The sequence below is a fragment of the Euprymna scolopes genome, chromosome 29, assembly GCF_053919585.1.
Source record: "Euprymna scolopes isolate OS-2025 chromosome 29, ASM5391958v1, whole genome shotgun sequence".
NCBI lineage: Eukaryota > Metazoa > Mollusca > Cephalopoda > Sepiida > Sepiolidae > Euprymna > Euprymna scolopes.
In genome coordinates this window covers 106621561-106641660 of record NC_136510.1, presented here as the reverse complement: position 1 = coordinate 106641660, position 20100 = coordinate 106621561, and the positions used below count along the sequence as shown (strand labels likewise).

Here is a 20100-nt window from a genome sequence, read left to right as displayed (position 1 = left end):
TAAAAACGGCCAAAAGAATGCTGATGGACTGCGTTGATGGTTACGGACACCTACATCATGATCGGGCAGCACGGGCGATGATGACTCATAGGAATACGCCCAGTCAGGACCTTGGATTGTCGCCGGCGGAAATACTATATGGTCGAACAGTAGGGGGCCATCTCCCCGCACTTCGCAAAAAATACTGCATCCACAAGCGTTGAACGGAGACCAGAGATTTGAGAGAGAGGGCGATGGCGAAAAGGCACGTACTTAACAAAGAACAGTACGACATACACGGCCGCCCCCTCCAACAGCTCCGAGTCGGCGAGTCTGTGCAGGTGCAGAATCAGGAGGGACCGAATCCACGACGATGGGCGAAAACTGGGAGAGTCGTCGAGACAATGGGTAACAGGCAGTACAGGATACGGTTGGATGGTAGCGGCAGGATCACATTACGCAATCGCCGTTTCCTCAGGAAAATCAAACCGGTCATGGATACGCCGGAGTATCCACCCACTCAACAACCCCATCAACCACCTCCCCAAACACCAAGAAGGGAGGGCAGCAAACCACCGTGCAACATGTATGAGATGATGGAGGTGGAAGAAGCTGATTGTGACACATCAGAAACAGATATGGAGGTGGACCAAGATCCGATCAACCACAAGCCAATGCAGACGAGTCCGGTCCCACGACGCAGCATGAGGGTAACACGAGCACCAAGGCCACTTTCCCCTCAAATGCAAGACCAACTCACAACTACACGGAATTCTCCAGTCACATGACCACAAAACGACGGTAGTGTGGTCACATGGTGGTGGGAGGGCATGTAGAGAATAAGAACGACCATTAAGATGGGACACACAAACGAGTGACACCATCGTCTGATTAGTAGTATATATAGAGCACGCACGCACGCACGCACCGGGGGAAGAACGACGACTACGACGATAGTCGACTCGGAAACCTTCTTCACTGCTGTGCGCAAACCCAGCAAAATTAGAGGAAGGTGTTCTAATCACTTTGTATTGCTGGTAAGCACTGTGTGTAAAGAGACCTTTAGGCTGCGATGTAGACGTTCGACTGCTCCGTTTGCTTGTGGATGGTATGCTGTCGTGTGTATACTTCTGGTGCCCAAAAGGCCTGAGAGTTTATGAAACAGTTCGGACTCGAACTGTCTACCTCTGTCAGTTGTCACATTTTCCGGGACACCGAATCTTGCTACCCATCCAGCGAGGAAAGTTCTCAGAGCTCACCTCGTAGTAGGGAAAAGGCAACACGTCTGCCCATGACCAAAAGGAAAAACCAACCAGCGTTAGAGCAGGGGCAGATTACTCCTCCCCGGTGTCCTCTAATTTTTAGTCCCCTACAACCCCCCCCCAAAAAAAAAAAAATATGGAGTACTTTTAATTGAATGTTGTGAGAGGACTTTTTTTAATTTTTTTATGTAGAGACAAAGTCTCTTAAATGGGCAGGCCATTTTACTTGTCTGCCCGAACGTGTTTTTTTATAAGGGCGTTTTTCCAATGTCACTTCGACTGGCATCCTTTGCGAGGGATCTCTTCTAAATATGCATCCTCGAGTGTTGCGGGTTTCAACCTGTCAATTGAGATATTTTGTTCTTCGTCCTTAATGAGGACGCTGAAATACTTCTTGTTTTTCTTGTTGACTTTAAAAGGTCCGCGGTACGGTGGTTGCAGGGTATGCGACCTAGCTATATTGCGAACAAACACATGTGTGCATGTCTCTAGTGCCTTTGGCACATATGTGTTAGCGCACTTGTTTATTCCTGATGGAGAATATGCCATTTTGGCCATGGTTCTTGTCAGTCTATCAACAAATGATGCAGGGTCCCAAACTTTATTTGGTGTATCACAAAAGTATTGTGCTGGCAGGCATAGTGTGGTACCGTACAGCACTTCTGCTGCTGAGCAATTCATATCCTTCTTCACTGCTGTGCGCAAACCCAGCAAAATTAGAGGAAGGTGTTCTAACCACTTTGTATTGCTGGTAAGCACTGCGCGTAAAGAGGCCTTTAGGCTGCGATGTAGATGTTCGACTTCTCCATTTGCTTGTGGATGGTATGCTGTCATGTGTATACTTCTGGTGCCCACAAGGCCTGAGAGTTTATGAAACAGTTCGGACTCGAACTGTCTAACTCTGTCAGTTGTCACATTTTCCGGGACACCGAATCTTGCTACCCATCCAGCGAGGAAAGTTCTCTGAGCTCACCTCGTAGTAGGGAAAAGGCAACACGTCTGCCCGTGACCAAAGGGAAAAACCAACCAGCGTTAGAGCAGGGGCAGATTACTCCTCTAATTTTTAGTCCCCTACACACTCCTTCAAAATACGTGCAAACCGTAATCACGTAGATAGTTTTCAGAAGCATGCCTTGTCACATGTCCGGGGTATTCTTGCCAGGTTTTCTTCTTTGAAGGAGGCTCCAAAATTCCTTGTCTGCGCCGGGCAATGAACACGTCCAATCTCCATGTCGCTGGAACCAAAAAAAAGAGCAAATCTCGTGCTGGGCTCGTGACGTCATCACGGAGCTAGCATTTCCTTTTTCTTCAAATTAAAGGGAGTTTTGTACAAACCCAAAATATACGAAACTAAGAATGATAAAGGATACGAAATACAAAAAAATCAAATACAAGATTAAGAACCAAATAAAAAATAATGAATGTAAACAGGCGGGGGGGGGGATGCACTATTATTGGTACAAAAAAAAAAAAATTCCAGCAATCATAAACGAGTTTCCCTGATCTCTTGCGCCGGTTTTTGGATGACGTCATGTATTCGTAACGTCGTCCTTTTGTGGCGTCACGATAGTTTCAATCTTTGTTTAAGTTGAAGACGTCATCCCTTTGTGCCGTCACCCATTGCGTACGGAGACAGGCAATATCTACGGAGTTTTAGTAGCATACCAAACCCTCTGAGTACAGAAGGCACGTTTATTTATTGAAATAAAAATGTTATAGCGTAAAATAAGACGAATTATAAAAAATTATTAAAGTAACTATTTGTAAACTAACTACGATACTATCCCATTGATTATTGTACACGCAATAACCCGTATCCCCGAGTGGCTTCCTGGCCTTGATAAGTGGTGATCTCCATGTGAAAAAAAAAAAATTAAATTTGTAAACTACTTACATCCAATAATTTTTATATATACAGAATTTATTGACCAGACAATACCGCAAAAATTTAACTTAAAAAATACTATTTTAATAATTTAGTAAAAAACAAAACAATGTATTTAAGAGAGAGAGAGAGAGAGAGAGAGAGAGAGAGAGAGAGAGAGAGAGAGAGAGAGAGAGAGAGGGGCGGGAAACAAAACTGGGTGTTTGTTTACATTGATCTTTTGAACCAACGCATTTCAGGTGAAAACATTATTTCGTAATTACGTGTCATGTGAAAATTAAATTCCAAAAATTACGAAAAATAGAAGACGTGTTACTGTTAGATGTATTTTTAACAAAAAATCATCCACAATTACGTTCCGTTTAAATATGGCGGACCCTTAATTTAAATCAATTAAAGTCAAGGGAGATAAGTTGGTTTGTCATACAGAATTGATTGCACAGCTCTTCCACAATTAAAACATACGATAAAACTTGATAATTCGATAAATTTCATTTTTTTATGTAATTTTTTTCTACTGCATAATTTTTCGTATTTTTTTTGAATTTATACCAATTTCGGCATGACATGTAAGCACCTAATAATGTTTTCACCTGAAATGCGTTGGTTCAAAAGATCACCAATGTACCTATTTACTATGCCTCCCCACGGGACAGAGTTAGACACCAGGGTCGTTTCAATGTAATCAAGCACCCAAAACTGAAAATAAAAAAGACTCCCGGACAACGTCGGATAGTCCAACTGCTTTAATTAAAAAAAAATGTACACATGACCCTTTTCAATTAAATTTTAATAACTTTTGAACTTTAAGAAAAATACAACTAAAGATATTTTTATAAATTTTTTTCTCAATTAAATAAAAACAAACTCAATTTTTTCTTTTTTGTATTTTTAACATATTTTTTACTTTTTTTTTTTTGCCACCCACGTTTTTAATTATAATTCAATCCTAATATTTTTCTCTTTTTCTTAATTCAATTATCCTCTTTTGCTTGTAATTTTTCTTCATATATACTTTTTATTTTTAGATTTTAATATAAACATTTTATTTCGTTTCGCTTTTTATTTTTAATCATTTTTTGTAATAATCTCCTTTCCGTCTTTACTTTATTATCTCTCCCCCCATCTCTCTCTCTCTCTCTCTCTCTCTCTCTCTCTCTCTCTCTCTATCGTGCACATTTTATAGCCTATCTACCTTTCTATTTTACTTGCCCTTTAACTTAACCCTCTCTATATATTCATGTATCTGTTCCTTTCTCCCTTTGTCGGTAGTCTCGTTTTTAACGACGCACTCTATCTCTTTCCGGTAATTATAAAATATGAAATGGGCAACGAACCATATTTTACTAACAATTTACTTTTGCAGTTTTCTGGGTTTTTTTTTTTTTTTTTTTTTTTTATATTTTAAATATATTTATTTTCGCCGTATATATATTTTCTTATCGATAAAAAAAAAGATTTCAGAACAAAGCAGGATTTTTTTTTTTTAAAATCACCTATTTATTTGGCGACAGACAAGGGGACCAACCACCATTAACCGTTTTCTTTAATACTAACTAAACTACCAAAATATTTTTTAAATCGTAAACTGCATTAGTTTTGTTTGTGATCAATTCCTCTTTTTTTTTTTTTAAATTTTTGGTGTGTGTGTGTGGGGTGGGGGGCAAAATATTTAAAAATTTCTAGAATGTTGTCACCAAGTGTTTTTCTTTTCAAATAGCTAGATTGAAAGAAAAGGGCAGGGAACCCTGACGAGAACGAGACCGTAATGTAAACGTTACCCCCCCCCCCTCACACACACAATAAATAAATAAATAAATAAAATTCTAACAAGAAAAGAAAACTTGATAAATAACATAAAAAGAAAAAAGAGAAAGAAATGAATTATTTTATAACAGATTGTAATAATATTAAAAGGTAGAAAGATAAATCCGTGAAGACAATTGATAAAGGGAGTTAAGTAGATATATTCAGAAACAGAGGGGAAGGTAGAGGAGTAAATAAAGAGTAAGATAGACTGGGTGAAAAGTTGCGAAAGAGATATGGAGAGAAATAAAGAGAGAGGGGCAACAAAAGGTAACGAAAGAATAAGGTAAAAATAGCGAGACATTAATAGGGGAGAAGGCAGAGGAGTCACGAAAAGAAAAAATAGTAAAAATAAAACAGAGGGGAAGGTAGAAGAGTGAAGGGATGGAGAGGGAAGTAGATATAGTAAGAATTAAAGAGAGTAGAAGGTACAGAAGTGATATAGATATAGTAAGACTTAAAGAGAGGGGGAAGGTAGCAACGCGAAAAGAGAAAGAGGAGAGTGCCAAAAAGAGAGTAGGAGTATTGTCGCCATATTTCTTTTGCAACCGTAAACCCTCTCGCTGTCGTATATTGTTTAGCGTTCGCTGTGTTATTTCTGCCGATCTGTTTGGCTGCGGCACATGTGAATTTATATCAAGATGGAGAAGAGTACACCACCACCAGTCACCGTGGAAATGTAGCAGCTTTTAACAGACTGGTAAAGGCAAGTTTAAGTTGTTGTTTTTTTTTTTTTTTTTTAGAGAAAGGAATTCCCTCCCAAAACTCTAAAAAAAAAAACAAATAGTTTCCCCAACGCTATTTAACAAAACACAAGTTGGAAGTTTCACCACGTCATTCTATATATAGATATATCTATTTATATATATATATATATATATATATATATATATATATATATATATTCATTAAAAACACACACACACACACACACATTTACCTACAAGTTACCAATATTTATTTACACTACTTTCACATGGATTGAAAAAAAAAACAAAAAAAAACTAACAATTTTAGTTTTCGTCTACATGCCCAAAAAGGAAACTATTTAAAGGAATGGAAACTGATTATTTAAAAATAATCCCCTGTATTATTTTTTAAATAATCCTCTCTTATGTGATCACATGTTTTTATGTGGAAGAAAAAAAAACAACACACACAAAAAAAAAAAACCCCAAAAAAACATAAGAAACAGAAAATTGCACCTATATGACCAAAGGAAACTATTTTCCAAAAAGAAGTAAACTAATTATTTATTTTTTTAAATAATAACCTTGTTATTATTAAAAAAAAAAAGAAATAACAACCACTTAAATGATCACATGTTTTTATATCAAACGCTGACGTGAAATATCTCCAATAAAAATGCCATCCAATATACAACACGAGGATTAATAATCAGGATTTTTTTTATATATACTTATTATTGGAAGGAAACTCGAAAAAAGATTAAATCTATTAAATTCCTAAAAGAATGTTAACGAAACAACAAAAAAATTGCTGACATTTCTTTGTTTACGAATTGATTTTTCTACAACTTCGAAAAATGATACCAGGTAAATATTTATTTTATTTATGTGTTAAATGGTTTTAATTTGTTCTGTAAAAGAAACTCGATCGAGTAAAGAGCTTTATTAAAAGCTTACCTTTATATAGAAAGTATAACTTTAAAAAATGTTCTAAAATCAAAAAGTGTGTTTATGTCTGTGTTTTAATTGTACCAAGAACTTCAATTTAATTATGTAAATCTATTTTGTTTACTGTCAATGGTATGTGTGTGTGTGTATATATATATATATATATATATATATATATATATTATATATTTGTGTTAAAAATGTATTGAAAGCAACAACAACAAAAATATTTTTTTTCAGAAGTGCTCAGTACATATGTAAGTGAAATTTTATAAACATTGGTTGGGTTTTTCTGGTATATAGGAGACCAACTATAGGTCTCCATTGTGTGTGTGTGTGTGTGTGTATATATATATATATATATATATATATATATATCCTGTTATATTTCATATATATTTCATATACATTGAGCTTCTAAACAAAAAGTATTTGTATACACAGTTAAGTTCTTACTACACGTCACCTTTTGTCCTCAGCCAGTGAAGGAGAAATCCTTTTAGATCGAGGCAATTTTTGTTCCTATCCAAAGTGCCCCTTTTGGGGGGGAGCTGGATTTCCCCCACATTAAAAACCGACCTTGTGTCTACCTCTGTCCTCGGGACCGGCAAATAGAGACAATATTGCCATTTAAATACTCTTATTATCATTCAACTTCAGGTCTTGAGCCTCAAGACTCTTGAGGTCTACCTTGTCAATTTTAAAAACCTTTCGAAATATATGAACATACGGATTCAATTTATTTTTATTTAATATTTGATCGGATAACACCCTCCCACACGAAAAGTCTCAAACTCATTAAGACAACTTTCCACATGTTTTAGGTTTTTAGATAACATTATTTTAGACTATCATTCTCATCTTGGTTGTCATTCATTCACAAAGTTTTAATCGAATGTAACCTTTGGCATTCTTCAGGTGCATATTTTCGAACTTGGAAATCTTTGTTCCCTAGTTCGAAAAATATGCACACTAAGAAGGCCGGAGGTTACATTGGCCGAATCTGGTATTACGAATAACATAAACTGCAACCAATTTTGCACACATCAAGCAAGGATAATTTTAATCAAATATGTTGGAAATAAAATGAAGTTTAGCTTTTTTTATTATGGTATTCATGCACTTATTTATCTATGCTGAAATAATAGCTTTATTATTTAAAAAACCATTCTTAACATGGGGAGGGTGTTTTGTACCTATTCTGTACTTTAACCTTACAATTGAATAAAAAAACATAAAACTTTAATTAAACGTGGAAATACGATTTAAAAAATAGCGCGGATCACTCTCTACATTATCACCTTTTATTATTTAATATTATTGCGAACATGTGCTCTTTTTCGTGTGTGTATATTTATTTATACACGCACAATTCGAAAATAAAAGCTATATTTTTTTTAAATAAAACATTATTTGTTAGATCATAAACTAAAATAGTTAAATTTCGAGTTTGATAAGTTTTATTTCATTAAAAAAATATAAAAAAAATATTTTCGTAGTTGAAATGTTTGATGGCGATTTAATCATTCCTTCTTAGGACATTTGTTTAGATTGTTATATAAAATATTTGTTTTAATTAAAAACACTCTTAAAATTATTTAGATTGAATCATTTAATAAAACCCCGACAACTCCACGTGTTTCTTGCCTATATGTAACTTTGATAACGTAAAATCTTTTTTTTTTTTTACTATTTGTATTTCTTACAGAATTTGAACCAAACTTTTAAAATTCTAAATTAAGTTTTCTGTTTGATTTGACAAAAGTCAAATTGGTTCGGTTCAAATTCTGTAAAATCACCATTTAATCAATTATTTTTTGGAAAAAAGAATTTAAAAAAAAAAAAGAAGGAAAATCCTGTTTTAAAAAAAAAAAAAAAAAGTAAGAATAACGACATTTTATTTTATTTTTTTTTTTTTTTACGGTTCCTGTTTCAACCTTTCGTCCTAGCCACGCCGGGTAAAAATAGTTTTTATATTTTAATTTTCAACAAAACAATAGTGAGTCGCATTTGTAAATAAAATTTGTTCTCATTTTCAATCTAATTAAAATAATTTAGTTTTTTCTTATAATTCAAGTAAAGTTGTTTTCTATTTAATAATCGCCCTTTGAACTCTTTAATTCTAGTCAAGTGGTTGGCGATTAATTCGAATTTCTCTTTTCTTTTTTTTTTTTTTGTTTCAGTTTTATGAACTGAAACCTTCATATAAAAGATAATCGTAAATGATATTAAAACCTTCACATTCGTATTATTTCTAATTTATGAAATAGCAAGTTCTTTTTTGATTTATAAATATTATTATTATTATTATTAGGCAAAATTTTATTCGGTTCTTTCACGCTGTCAATGAAAAAATAAATGAGATTTGGATTTCGTTATGTTTATTTTCCATATTGTAATATAGTTTGTACTGTAAAATAAGCACCCAATTCTTGATCACAGCCTAATCTGAACTGAGAACGAGTAACCATTTTTTATTTTTGAAATGAAAAAAAAAAATGTTACTTGTTATGGCAAAGTTGTAAACTGAATTCCCACTCTCAAGTCGAAAATATTTTATTTAAAAAAAAATCTACGTTTTTCCAGAGTGACCTTTGATGGCACGAAAAAGTGTTAACTTCCGTTTTCATTATACTTCTGGTGTTTACGGACCGTGCTGAAATAATAACGTTATTTATAAACCCTTTCTTAACATGGGAGGTTTGTAAACTTAAACTAGTCTGTACTTCACTTCACCTAACAATTTAATAAATCAAAAATACCATAAATTTTATAATGAAAATTCTATCTAATAAATAGCAAAGTAGCGTTTTTATATTTTAATGAAATCAAATTTATATGAAAATTTCAAAGGGATATAAATTTTGGAAAATAAGTCTCGTCGGATGGAGTTTATGTTCATTACCCCCCTCCCTCATTTTTTCATTTTATTAATAGCGTGGGGGCAAAGTATAAAATTTGACCCTTGTTTGAACTGCTTCTTTGCTTAGTAACGGCCAATTTTGTTCGACAAATAAAAATAAAAAAATTCAAAAACGAGACAAGAAAGGACTTTTGTTTTGTTTCTACAATAGTTGTTTTTGTTATTGTTTCAGCAAGGGTAAAATCATAATTGTTCTTTTTTTGTTTTATTTGTATATATATATATATATATATATATATATATATATATATAAACCACGATAACTTCCATATTGCAACACGTGTGTACTTGAAATATTGTTTTTAGAACAAAACTGGAGAAAATGGAAGACGAAATCATTTTGGGGAATTTAAACCCATTTTAATTTTTATTTCGAGAAAGCAAAAGTCTATTTTAGAAAGAGAAGGTATTTTTTGTTTTACTTGTAACACATTTAAATAATAATCCTGTTTTCGGGGTTCCACATTTTTTTTCTAAAACCACTGTCATTCTCTGCGATTTTTAGATTGGAAATTAAATCGCAACAAATGTTAAAAAAGTTAATTCAATGTTTGACCAGAACTTTGTCTGTTGTTTGGACTTTTCTATTTCGAGAAAAAGTCTCCGATTCAGGGAAGGACGATAAATCGAAATTTAAAATTCGGTAATATAAAAAGGGAGAGATTATATTTTAATTTGTTTTTATGTCTTTATTTCTTTAAGTGCCGCAATTTTTAATTTTTTTTTTTTTAATTCCGTTTACTTTTATTTATTCTCCTCACTATCGTCACACAATTAAATAATTAAAAAATGGATTTCTTTTCGAAAATAGTGGACTGAACCAAGAACCATGACTTCGAGAAATACTTTTATTTTTTACGTTCTTCACATTACAAAAGCAAAAGCACAGATGAACCCTAAATACTTGACATGAGTTAATGTACATTTTAATTCGAGCAAAAAATTAACTTTCGAAGTGATTAAGTGCTTCAAACTCCGTTTTCGGTCGAATTTCAAACAACCATCAATAAATCGCTGTGGAAACCATTACATTTTGTGTGCATTTTAACATTCCCGTGCAAATTTAGAATCCCATTCTTAACATGAGTTAGCTCTAAATTTCCCTTGACGCGACCGGAACTCTGCTAAAATGAAAACGAATGTTAAAATGCACAATTGCTTACTTCAAGATAAAATTATATTAATAAAAATTGTCTGTTTCTTCTGCGTTACTTAAAAAATGCTATAGTATAAACTATAAAGAACTTTTTTAAAAATTCCATAAAGAAAAAAATAATTACGAATTAAATCCACCAGAATGCATTTCTATGTTTTCGTAAACAAATTTGTTTAAAATGATATCAGTGAAATAGTTGAGTTAAAAAAGTTTTATATGCCAATTCCAATGATTCTTGTTTTTTCTAAACCAAGAAAAGCTTTTCTGTAAGGGTCCATTATTTCAGAAAAAAAAGATATACTATTGAGAATTAAGTGCTTGTTAAGATCGATTTTTTTATGTCGTTTTAAGCAAAAACAACACTACTTACTTGTCATGTCGAAATTAGTAATATATCAACAAATTAAGAAAATTCATAGTTCAAAAACTGCTATTGTTTTTATTAGTAAAGAAGAAAAAAAGTCCATACTCCATCACTATTGTCTTAAAAAGGGCTGCCATTAAATTGTCGAAAAGAAGATAAGTATGTTCTCTGTATTCGCAATCTTCAATGTGTTTACATCTAGGGAAAATGCAGTTTCCCCCAGTGTTCCGTAAAAATTACTTTTAACTGTAAATAATTTTCTACTCGATGAATTTTCGTAATTTTTGGATATATTACTGTTTCCGACATGACAAATGAAGCAAATACTGTTATTTTTGCTTCAACATATTAAAAAATCGATCTGTCGACTCTATCTTAACAAGCACCGAGAATTGATTTAGTAAAGAATATAATAAAATAATTGACTTTATTTGATTATTAAATCTCTTTGTTGATCTGCTGCTGCAGCTGCAAAGCTGCATGGCTTTGGCTTGAAACCCTTGGAAACGTAATCTACATCCTATTTTGTTTATTTCGAATTCGATCACCAACGAAATGTTTATTACTAGATAAGTAACTAGCTATGACCACCCGGTGTTGCCTGGGTGTATTTATTTTTACTTTCCTTTCCTTTAAAAATAGAAATTTGAAAGTTAAATTTTTAAGATATCTGGTGGGTGACTGCTCTGGTAGAAAAACGGTACCAAATTGAAAGATGACAAAATGGTCTCAAATCTGCATGTTTGGATTTCATCAAATTCGGTCCGTTTCTCCATTAGCTAATCTGATACTGAGTAATAATGCCCTGGAAAATTCACTTCTGATTAATGTTTACCGGTTTTAAAATATGCAAATTAACTTTATTCCCCCCCCCCCCCGGAATAACAATATTTTAAGACTGGTAACCCTTAATCAGAAACTGAAAGCCTGTTCTTTCGTCATGTAATGTTTGAGACAATTTTTCTTAATTTTTATTTAAAATCAATGGGAGTTATGTATATTAGTTATTGTTTACTTTTATAAAAAAATAAAATAAATAAATACTGGGTACTTATGCAATTATGCTACCGTGCTAAAACAATGTTATTATTTAGGAAACCCTTAACATGGGGAAGGAGTTTTGTAACTATTCAGTACTTTCACCTAACAATGTAATAAAGAAGATATCGTAAAACTGATCACGAATTTAACTTGCAAATACGATTAAAAAAAAAAAAAAGCATGGTAACATTAAGTGCATAATTACCAAATACTGCTTTCCATCCTTGTTAATATTAAATGAAAATTTGGTAAAAAAATATATATTTTAAAAATTAGTTGAGTTGTGAAGAAAATGTTGACCGTGGATTTTTCAATTGCGTATGTTTTTAGCCGCCAAACCACCTTTTCAATTTAATACCGTTACTGGCAGCACCCGATATCTTTTGGACAGTGATTTATTAATCAAATCAAACTGATAAACTAATTTTAATGTAATGTTTTAATTTCTATTGGATGTTCATTTTTAAGTTTTTAATGTATATGACGATTCACCGTTCGTTTTGAAAAACTAAAACTACTTTACATCTCTTTCGGCAGTTTAAATGTTTTGAAATTTCGAAGAGTCACGGAGTAATTTCTTCCTTTTCAACAAAAGATTAAAAAATGGCTAACCAAAGAAATTGGAATGCATTCTGGTGGATTAAATTTCATAATTAGAAAGGGGGATTTTACTTTATCCTGTTATTACTTTTCTGTTTTAGTAAAAATGCTAAATAATCGATTAATAGTAAAAACAAAATTGTCGAATCACTTGAAGACGAGAAACACGGACAGATGAGAAGTGATCACACGATTATTAATACAAAAAAAAAAAAAAAAAAAAAGATGGTGTTCGTTTTTGTTCTCGGGGATTGCCATTCTGTTTATTGTTGTTCTAAGTTGCATGGAGGAGGATAGGACCTCCTCCCTGTCGACATGACTCATTTGAAGGGGAAGAAGATTGCATTCTTCTCTCATCCCAATTTTTCAAATTATTAGTTTTAACATGGACAAGAAGAAATACAGTTGTTTAATCTTTAATCTCTTTTTTGCCCCCTCCCCTCTCACACAAAAGATAATCCGAGCGTCGTTAATGTTGGCGAAAATAGAAGTGGTCACGAAGTACAGGATGTGGATGCAAATCTCATCTTCCTTCATCGTTATGTGACCAGCATCCACAATCCACATCAGCCTACTGATTATATTCGTCCGTCTTTTATTTTCATTATTTTACTCGCTAGGGGTTCTCGTACTCGCTAGAAGCAACAGGTGAGATTTCATGGAATCTAAGTGACAATAAGTCTATCCAGATTCCCACTGTATACCGATCTGTGTTCTCGCAACAGCTGTTTATCATTATCGCTGATAACAACCGTTGGCTTTCAATGTAATTTGAGTGACAATAAGCCTCCCTCGGGATTCCAGTACTTTCCGATCCCTTCCAGTGAAGAAAGGACTGGATGCTTTTGTTTTTTTCCATCCTTCTTGACCGTCACGGCGTCACATCCATTTTCTGTGTCACTAACCTATGCTAGTATCATCGCGTCCTATTTATTTTGTAGGCGTGGGAGGGCATGTCGGATCATGAAATTTTTCTCACCTGTTTTTCCTAACTGTTTCAATTGCCTGTGATTTGTGTAATGTCCTTTTTATATAATTTACCTATTTACACAGCGTTATTAGTGGTCGGATAGTATCATTTGGATATGTGTTGGTTTCTGCACTTGAGGATTTCCTTAGTTGAATTATTAAATACTTTAGCTGTTTTCATCAGTGCCGTGTTTATACCTTTGATTTCAATTTCTATTTTCTCTCCATTTTTGGAATCGTTCCTAGTGCTCCTAGAAGTATTGGTATTCCAGTAATTTTCTTATGTTTTATATTCCCTTCATCTGTTAAGTTCCATGGATTTTCTTAGAGTTTTTTTTTTCTGCCTCCTTTAGCTTCACTCTATGAATAACTGGGACGGCAAATGTCTCATTTGGCAGCCCTTGCCACTTCCTGTTGACTATTATCATGTCCGGTCTTCTTGATTGGGTGAGGTTGTATTGTGGGAATTTCTCTCGCATAGGTTTTGATCCTGGTAGAATGAAAGAAAACAATCAGAAATTACAATAGGCTCATCTTTTAAACTTCAACGTAAATTTTATTAAAGGAAAAACATCCAAGTTGCAAAACATGCGTCATCTTCAGGTATTTGCCATAATGGGCTGGTAACACCCCAAAGGGTTAATAGTTCATCTTCGAGAAAAGCTGGGTTCAAAGCTCTGCCGACAAAGAACACTGCACAAGTTGAAGAGTCGAGTGATATCTTTCAAGATGGTTACCGCAAGTCAGGTAGTCTCAAGGAGTCCACTGTAGATAACTGTCCAAATGACAGGTCAAACTGTAGACCTTAATTTCGTCTTTGATAGACATTATATTGTAATGATAAAAGTCAATTGATTCACAGAGCACAACAGTGTGTGATAATATAATTCGCCCAACATAAAGGCATTGGTGTTTGTTTCGTCCCACATTAGGGCATTAAATTGTCTCAATGAGACAGTGATTTGAGGCTACAAACTTCGAATGAGAATTCGAACATCCTTTTCAACCCGTGTCTGTATCGAATCTGGTGATCGGAAAGGATAAATTTGGCGCCAAACACATCCTCGGCAATTAGTAATAACAAGCAATTTGAATGGTTCAAACAAAATCGTGGGCGGACAAACCAACCAATGAGGAGCCTGCTTATTTCTGCAGAATTTCTCACGGTATTTACATGTCCCAAACCGAAAATTGTTCTTATTAATTATAATAATAGTAGTACTAATTCTACAAAAATCTCATGCGTTTTGTCTGTATTTTCACTTTTGTCATCTCGTTTTTGTTTTAAAAACTTTCTATTTTACATTAAATTTTAAAAAATGTTAAAAATCAAAATGTTTCTGTATGAACGAACTTCTAAAGTTTAAACATCAATATTTTAGCTTTAAAGTTAACAGGATACAGGAAGACTGGTGTTATCCAGGATTAATTGAGGATCCCTCTATTCTTTTGTGCCCACCTCGTAACACCATTTTTTTTTTTTTTTTTTCTTCAAATGTTTGGGAATGGTACTTAATATCGATGGATGAAGGGGATGAGTATAGTGACAGTGAGATAATAAACACAACGATCCTAATATACATATTTGGATTAATCGGACTACTGTTCTCATCTCGAGCATGATTTTTCACAACCTTTCAGTCGATGTCACCTCTGACCTTCTTCCGGTGTAAGGACCCGTGGTGCAGTGATTAGAGTACTTGGAAAAAATCAATCATAAAAAGTGACCTTCTCCTGAAGGTTCATTCCTCAGTGTGGCGACCGAAAAATACAATTGCAAATTTCTTAGGACCTCTATCCAGTCATGGCTGACTGAACAAGAGCATGCTAACCCCGTGAAATAAAGGATTCCATTAGAAATTCTGTTCAAATTCCCAAGTTTGACAAGATACATCTGAAGAAGATCTGAGGTTACATCTGACGAAATGTTGTGCAAATCACACTCGAGATGAGAACAGTAGTCCGATCAATCCAAATATGTACATTAGGATCGTTGTGTACTTCTGTTCCAAGCCCTAAACACAGCTTTTTTTCAGCTATTTGATGATATATCATATCTTAAAGGATGTGTCCACTTGAACTCGCGTCCTTCCTCTCAAAAACTTAAAATAAATTCGATGCAAAACATTTTATAAAAAGAATTGCTGTACATCAAATTTTAAGTCATATTAAATTATATATACACTAGCATGGGTGCCCGGCATTGCCCGGGTGTTTTGTAGGTGTATGCTGAGCAAAAAAAATAACGGTCAATTTTTTTAACTTTGACCCCTATTATGACCCCTTAAAATTTATTGTTTTGGGCTCAAATCAAGTTATTAAGTTAGATCCATGTCCAAGGAACGTATATCTAAAATTTCAAGTGTTTAGACCCAAAATTGTCGGAGGAGTTCGGTAGAGTTCTCAAAGGTCAAATCGTTGAACTTTGACCCCTTAACAGCCAAATTTCTGACCGAAAACCAATCCCAAAGATTTTCCCAAATCTCAGTACCTTGTATATCAAATTTCGAGTCTGTGGACTTAAAATTGACAAAGTTATTGCATAGGGAAATGTACACACACAGAGACTGACAGACACGGTCATTTTCATAGATATATAGAAAGATATGTAGAGAGATTAAACAAAAATATATACGTTTACATAAATATATATGGAAACAATTTTGTGTTTGCTATAACCTTTTTATGAAAATATTATGCAAGTATAAATCCTGTAGAATATCTGCATGAATATAATTACACGTAATAGTTAACTAAATATGATCATCCCATAAGAAAACTGAAAAAACTAAGAGGGAATTAATTAAAATGAATGTTTAAAAGAATGTGCAAATTAGCTAGGTCTTTTGCAGATGAATGCAATTGCACGATCCATATATAAGAAAATTGTATTTTCTTTTTAAATAAATATAAAATATGGTTTTTAATATGAATATCAATGCACACAAAAGAAAAACGGATTTATAGGCGTATAGATATACACTTGTGCCCGATATTATTCATACCCCTCGGATCTTTGAGATTTCTATAAGAATATTGCTCAAACCAGAAGGTAGACAATATTAAAGGGATTTCAAACAATAAATCAAGCATAAGCATTTAATTTAAACTCAACAAATAAATAAATTATGCAAGTTTGAAACATTATACAAAGAAAAACAATAATGGCACTAGTTCAAAATTATTCATACCTCTCTTACTAATAGTCAATAGCATGCCCTTTATTCTTAATAACTGCCTGTAACCGTTTGGGATATTTATCAACAAGGTTTTTACAAGTATCAACACTGATTTTTGACCATTCTTCAATGCAGTAGTTCTCCAAATCCCTCAAATTTCTAGGTTTCCGCTTTTTAACCTCAGTTTTCAATATGTGCCAGAGGTTTTCGAGAGGGTTCAGGTCGGGACTCTGGCTAGGCCATTCCAAAACATTAATTTGATTATCCTCAAACCATTTCTTGACTATTTTGGCAGTATGTTTTGGATCATTATCCTGTTGAAGGACCCAGTTTGGTCCTAAATGGAGCTTCTCCGCATCCTGTCTAATGTTTTTCTGGAGTATCTCCAAATATTGCTCCTTCTTCATGGTTCCATCTATCTTGACCAAACTACCTGGACCACTAGCCGAAAAGGAGCCCCAAAACATTAGGCTACCACCACCATGTTTCACCGTGGGTATGGTGTTCTTTGGGTTGTAAGCTTCTCCTTTCTTCCTTCAAACGTAAGAAGCATCCATATGGCCAAACAATTCAATTTTTGTTTCGTCAGTCCACAAAATACTTGAGAAAACGGACTCTGGAGAATTCACATGGGTCCTAGCAAACTTTAGACGTGCTGCAAGGTGTTTTCCGGTGTGCAATGGAGTCCTTCTTGGTCTTCTTCCTTTCAGACCATTTTCATGCAGAGTCCTTTGCAATGTTTGCCTTGATATTTTTATGCCAGAAGACTCCAGATTTTCTAAAATGTCCTTATTAGTGGTGGTTGGATTTGCATTAACACTTCTTACAATATTCCTGGTGGCTCTAGCAGACAGTTTCCTTTTCCTTCCTCTACCAATCAAGTTGTTTGTTGTGTGGTGGCTCTGGAATTTTTTGATGATGCTCTGTACTGTTGCTGTAGGGACCTCAAATTTCTTGGAAATTGACTTGTAACCTAAACCATCCTTATGTGAATTCACAATTTTAGTCCTAAGATCATTACTAAGCTCTTTTTTCTTCCTCATTCTAATAATTTTTATTCTTTTATTGGTTTTCAGTTGATATCATTTTAATTTCTGAAAAATGCAAAAAAACGAAATGAAATTAATCAAAGGTTGTATAAAAGCATTCAAAATAAGAATCAAACAGAAAACAAACAGTCAGAAACTCGATTAATACTGAAAAAATAAGGGGGTATGATTATTTTTGAACATTGCAGATTTTATAAATAGCTGTATATTTCTTTTATTACAAGTATCCCGAGATTTTAAAATGACGAAAATGATCAGAAGAGGTTTATTAAGAATATGTATCAATATGGACGTAAACAATAAATTCTTACAAAAGTTACACCTAATAAACTCAATTTTCAAGGGGGGTATGAATAATATCGGGCACAAGTGTATATTTTTAAGTATCGGTGCACACGGTCGATCATCAATAATATTGTATGTGCTTGGTAATCTCCTAAACTAATGAATTATGGAGTAGGTATCCTAAGCAACAGGTTAATTAACGTGGAAACCTTATTTTTAATTTTGCTATTTGGGTAGGGGCACCAGAATTATACCATTCCCTCCTCCAATATCCAAAGGAAAAAAAAGAAAAGGATTAAAATTCCAAACTAATGCTATATTTATTGCTTGTTCTGGGATGGGTATTCTAGTAGTTGTTTCTAAAAATATAACTAATTTTGAAGTAATTCTGTTTTTTTTTGGGGGGGGGGGATTAGCACCATGTTTGCTACAAGTAAACCTTGTTTTAACGATATGAGATTCGACTTGCATTACGAGTGAGCAAAAAGTATTACCTAAATTTGTTTTGATTGCGATGCATTTTTCTAGTAAGAATTGTAACAGGTGAAAGTACCTGTTTTAAATATTTGCAAAGAAATTTACAAATGCCAAACAATGAATTTTTATACAAGTTTAAAGTACGTTTCAATTTCTGAATTGTTTGTAGGAATGATTTCAATGGAAAGAATTGGTGTATTCAGTTCGTGAAAAATGCTCTAACTTGAATGATATTGAGAATGAATAAGAATCGTTTTTAAAGTAGTCTTGATGTACGATTATGAAGATCATGTTACAGTGTTATACATGGATAAAACAAGGTTTGTAACGTGATTATGATGGATTTTTTTTCTTTTGTTAAAACGTAAGTTACATATTAAATTTTTGCTTGGATTTATTGAGTCTAGTATTAGGAGCCATCATGTTTCTATAGTGTTATGAAATTAGATTCTAGTATTCATGGAATGGGATGATTGACATCCAGTCAGAAGAAGAGAAATGGTTGGAAGGTAGAGAGCAGTTTTACCAAAGGAAGTCGTATTGTGTACTAGGTTATTTTACAGAATGAGAAAATAGTCTGTGGTGAATAATGTATGCAATGAAGAATTCCCGGTGTTTGGTGGGAGAGTGGTAGGAGTTTTTTCTTTTATATAGTGAGTGAAAGTAACACAGATTCCCTGTAACTATGAATGTTTTGTGAAAGTCTGGTCGGTCGGAAATAATGTAAGATGCTAATTTCTGGAAATGGTAAGAAGTATGATGATATTGAAATTGTATGTAGCAGCTGTTTAAAATTTTTGATTTGAGGACGGCGTCATTTTATTATATATAAAAAAAAAGCCTTTTTTTAAGTTAGAATTTCTCTGGGAATTGTCTAAACCTGCCCAACCCTTATTTGTGACTAAAATAGGATTAATAATAATTTAATTGAATTTCTTTAGGTTTTTTGGCAATTTTATAAGTTCCAAATCTCAGCGATTATTGATCAGAATTTAACAAATGAAGGCTCGTTGGAAAGGTAATGACCTGAATTGTGTAGTGAACTATGTGACATTTGCCCTTAAGATCGCACACTGAGAGGATCATCCAGAGCCTATTTTAGGCACATTTTTACACACAAAATGTTTTGATCATAGTCGTTTGTTTTCCTAGTTTTACATATGAATTATAAAATATCTTGATATTTCCCCAAAACATCTGGCCTTGATGAAGGGGAGACTAAAACTTGCTGCTATGGTTTCAAATGATCTGAAATAACAACAATGGGGAGACTTGCTTCCAAATATTCCTCATGTTATATCTCCCCTCTTTGGTTTTCATACATAAAGTAAATTTCACAATGTAAAAGGATTATTTGATACTGGAGATATTCATAATCTTACCCTATTTCCAACAGAGGGGAGATATGAGAAATATTTGGAATCAAGTCTTCCTTTGCTGTTATTTTAGATCATTTGAAACCATAGCAAGTTTTAGTCTCCCCTCCAT

At 33.6% G+C, this 20100-nt stretch overlaps 2 protein-coding genes across 3 annotated transcripts in view; one reads left to right on the top strand and one right to left on the bottom strand.

Moving 5' to 3' along the window:
* Positions 1–1511: 1511 nt before the first annotated feature.
* LOC145252369 (uncharacterized) lies at positions 1512–2075 on the bottom strand. Its single transcript, XM_080111767.1, has one exon. It carries the CDS (start codon positions 2073–2075, stop codon positions 1512–1514), a length of 564 nt encoding a protein of 187 aa, XP_079967893.1.
* A 3375-nt stretch (positions 2076–5450) lies between these two features.
* Positions 5451–20100, top strand: part of LOC145252803 (cell division cycle and apoptosis regulator protein 1-like) — a 263934-nt gene continuing 249284 nt past the window's right edge. Inside the window, exon 1 of one of the 2 annotated variants that reach the window (XM_080112760.1) lies at positions 5451–5638. The gene's annotated coding sequence lies outside the window, so the exon portion shown is untranslated. Of the gene's footprint in view, positions 5639–5917; positions 6489–20100 lie in introns of those variants that run through there. The other variant, XM_080112759.1, reaches the window with a different exon arrangement.

Bases quoted from the DNA above. Each gene is read 5' to 3' on its own strand.
- LOC145252369 (XM_080111767.1), bottom strand. From the start codon at position 2,075: ATGACAGCATACCATCCACAAGCAAATGGAGAAGTCGAACATCTACAT.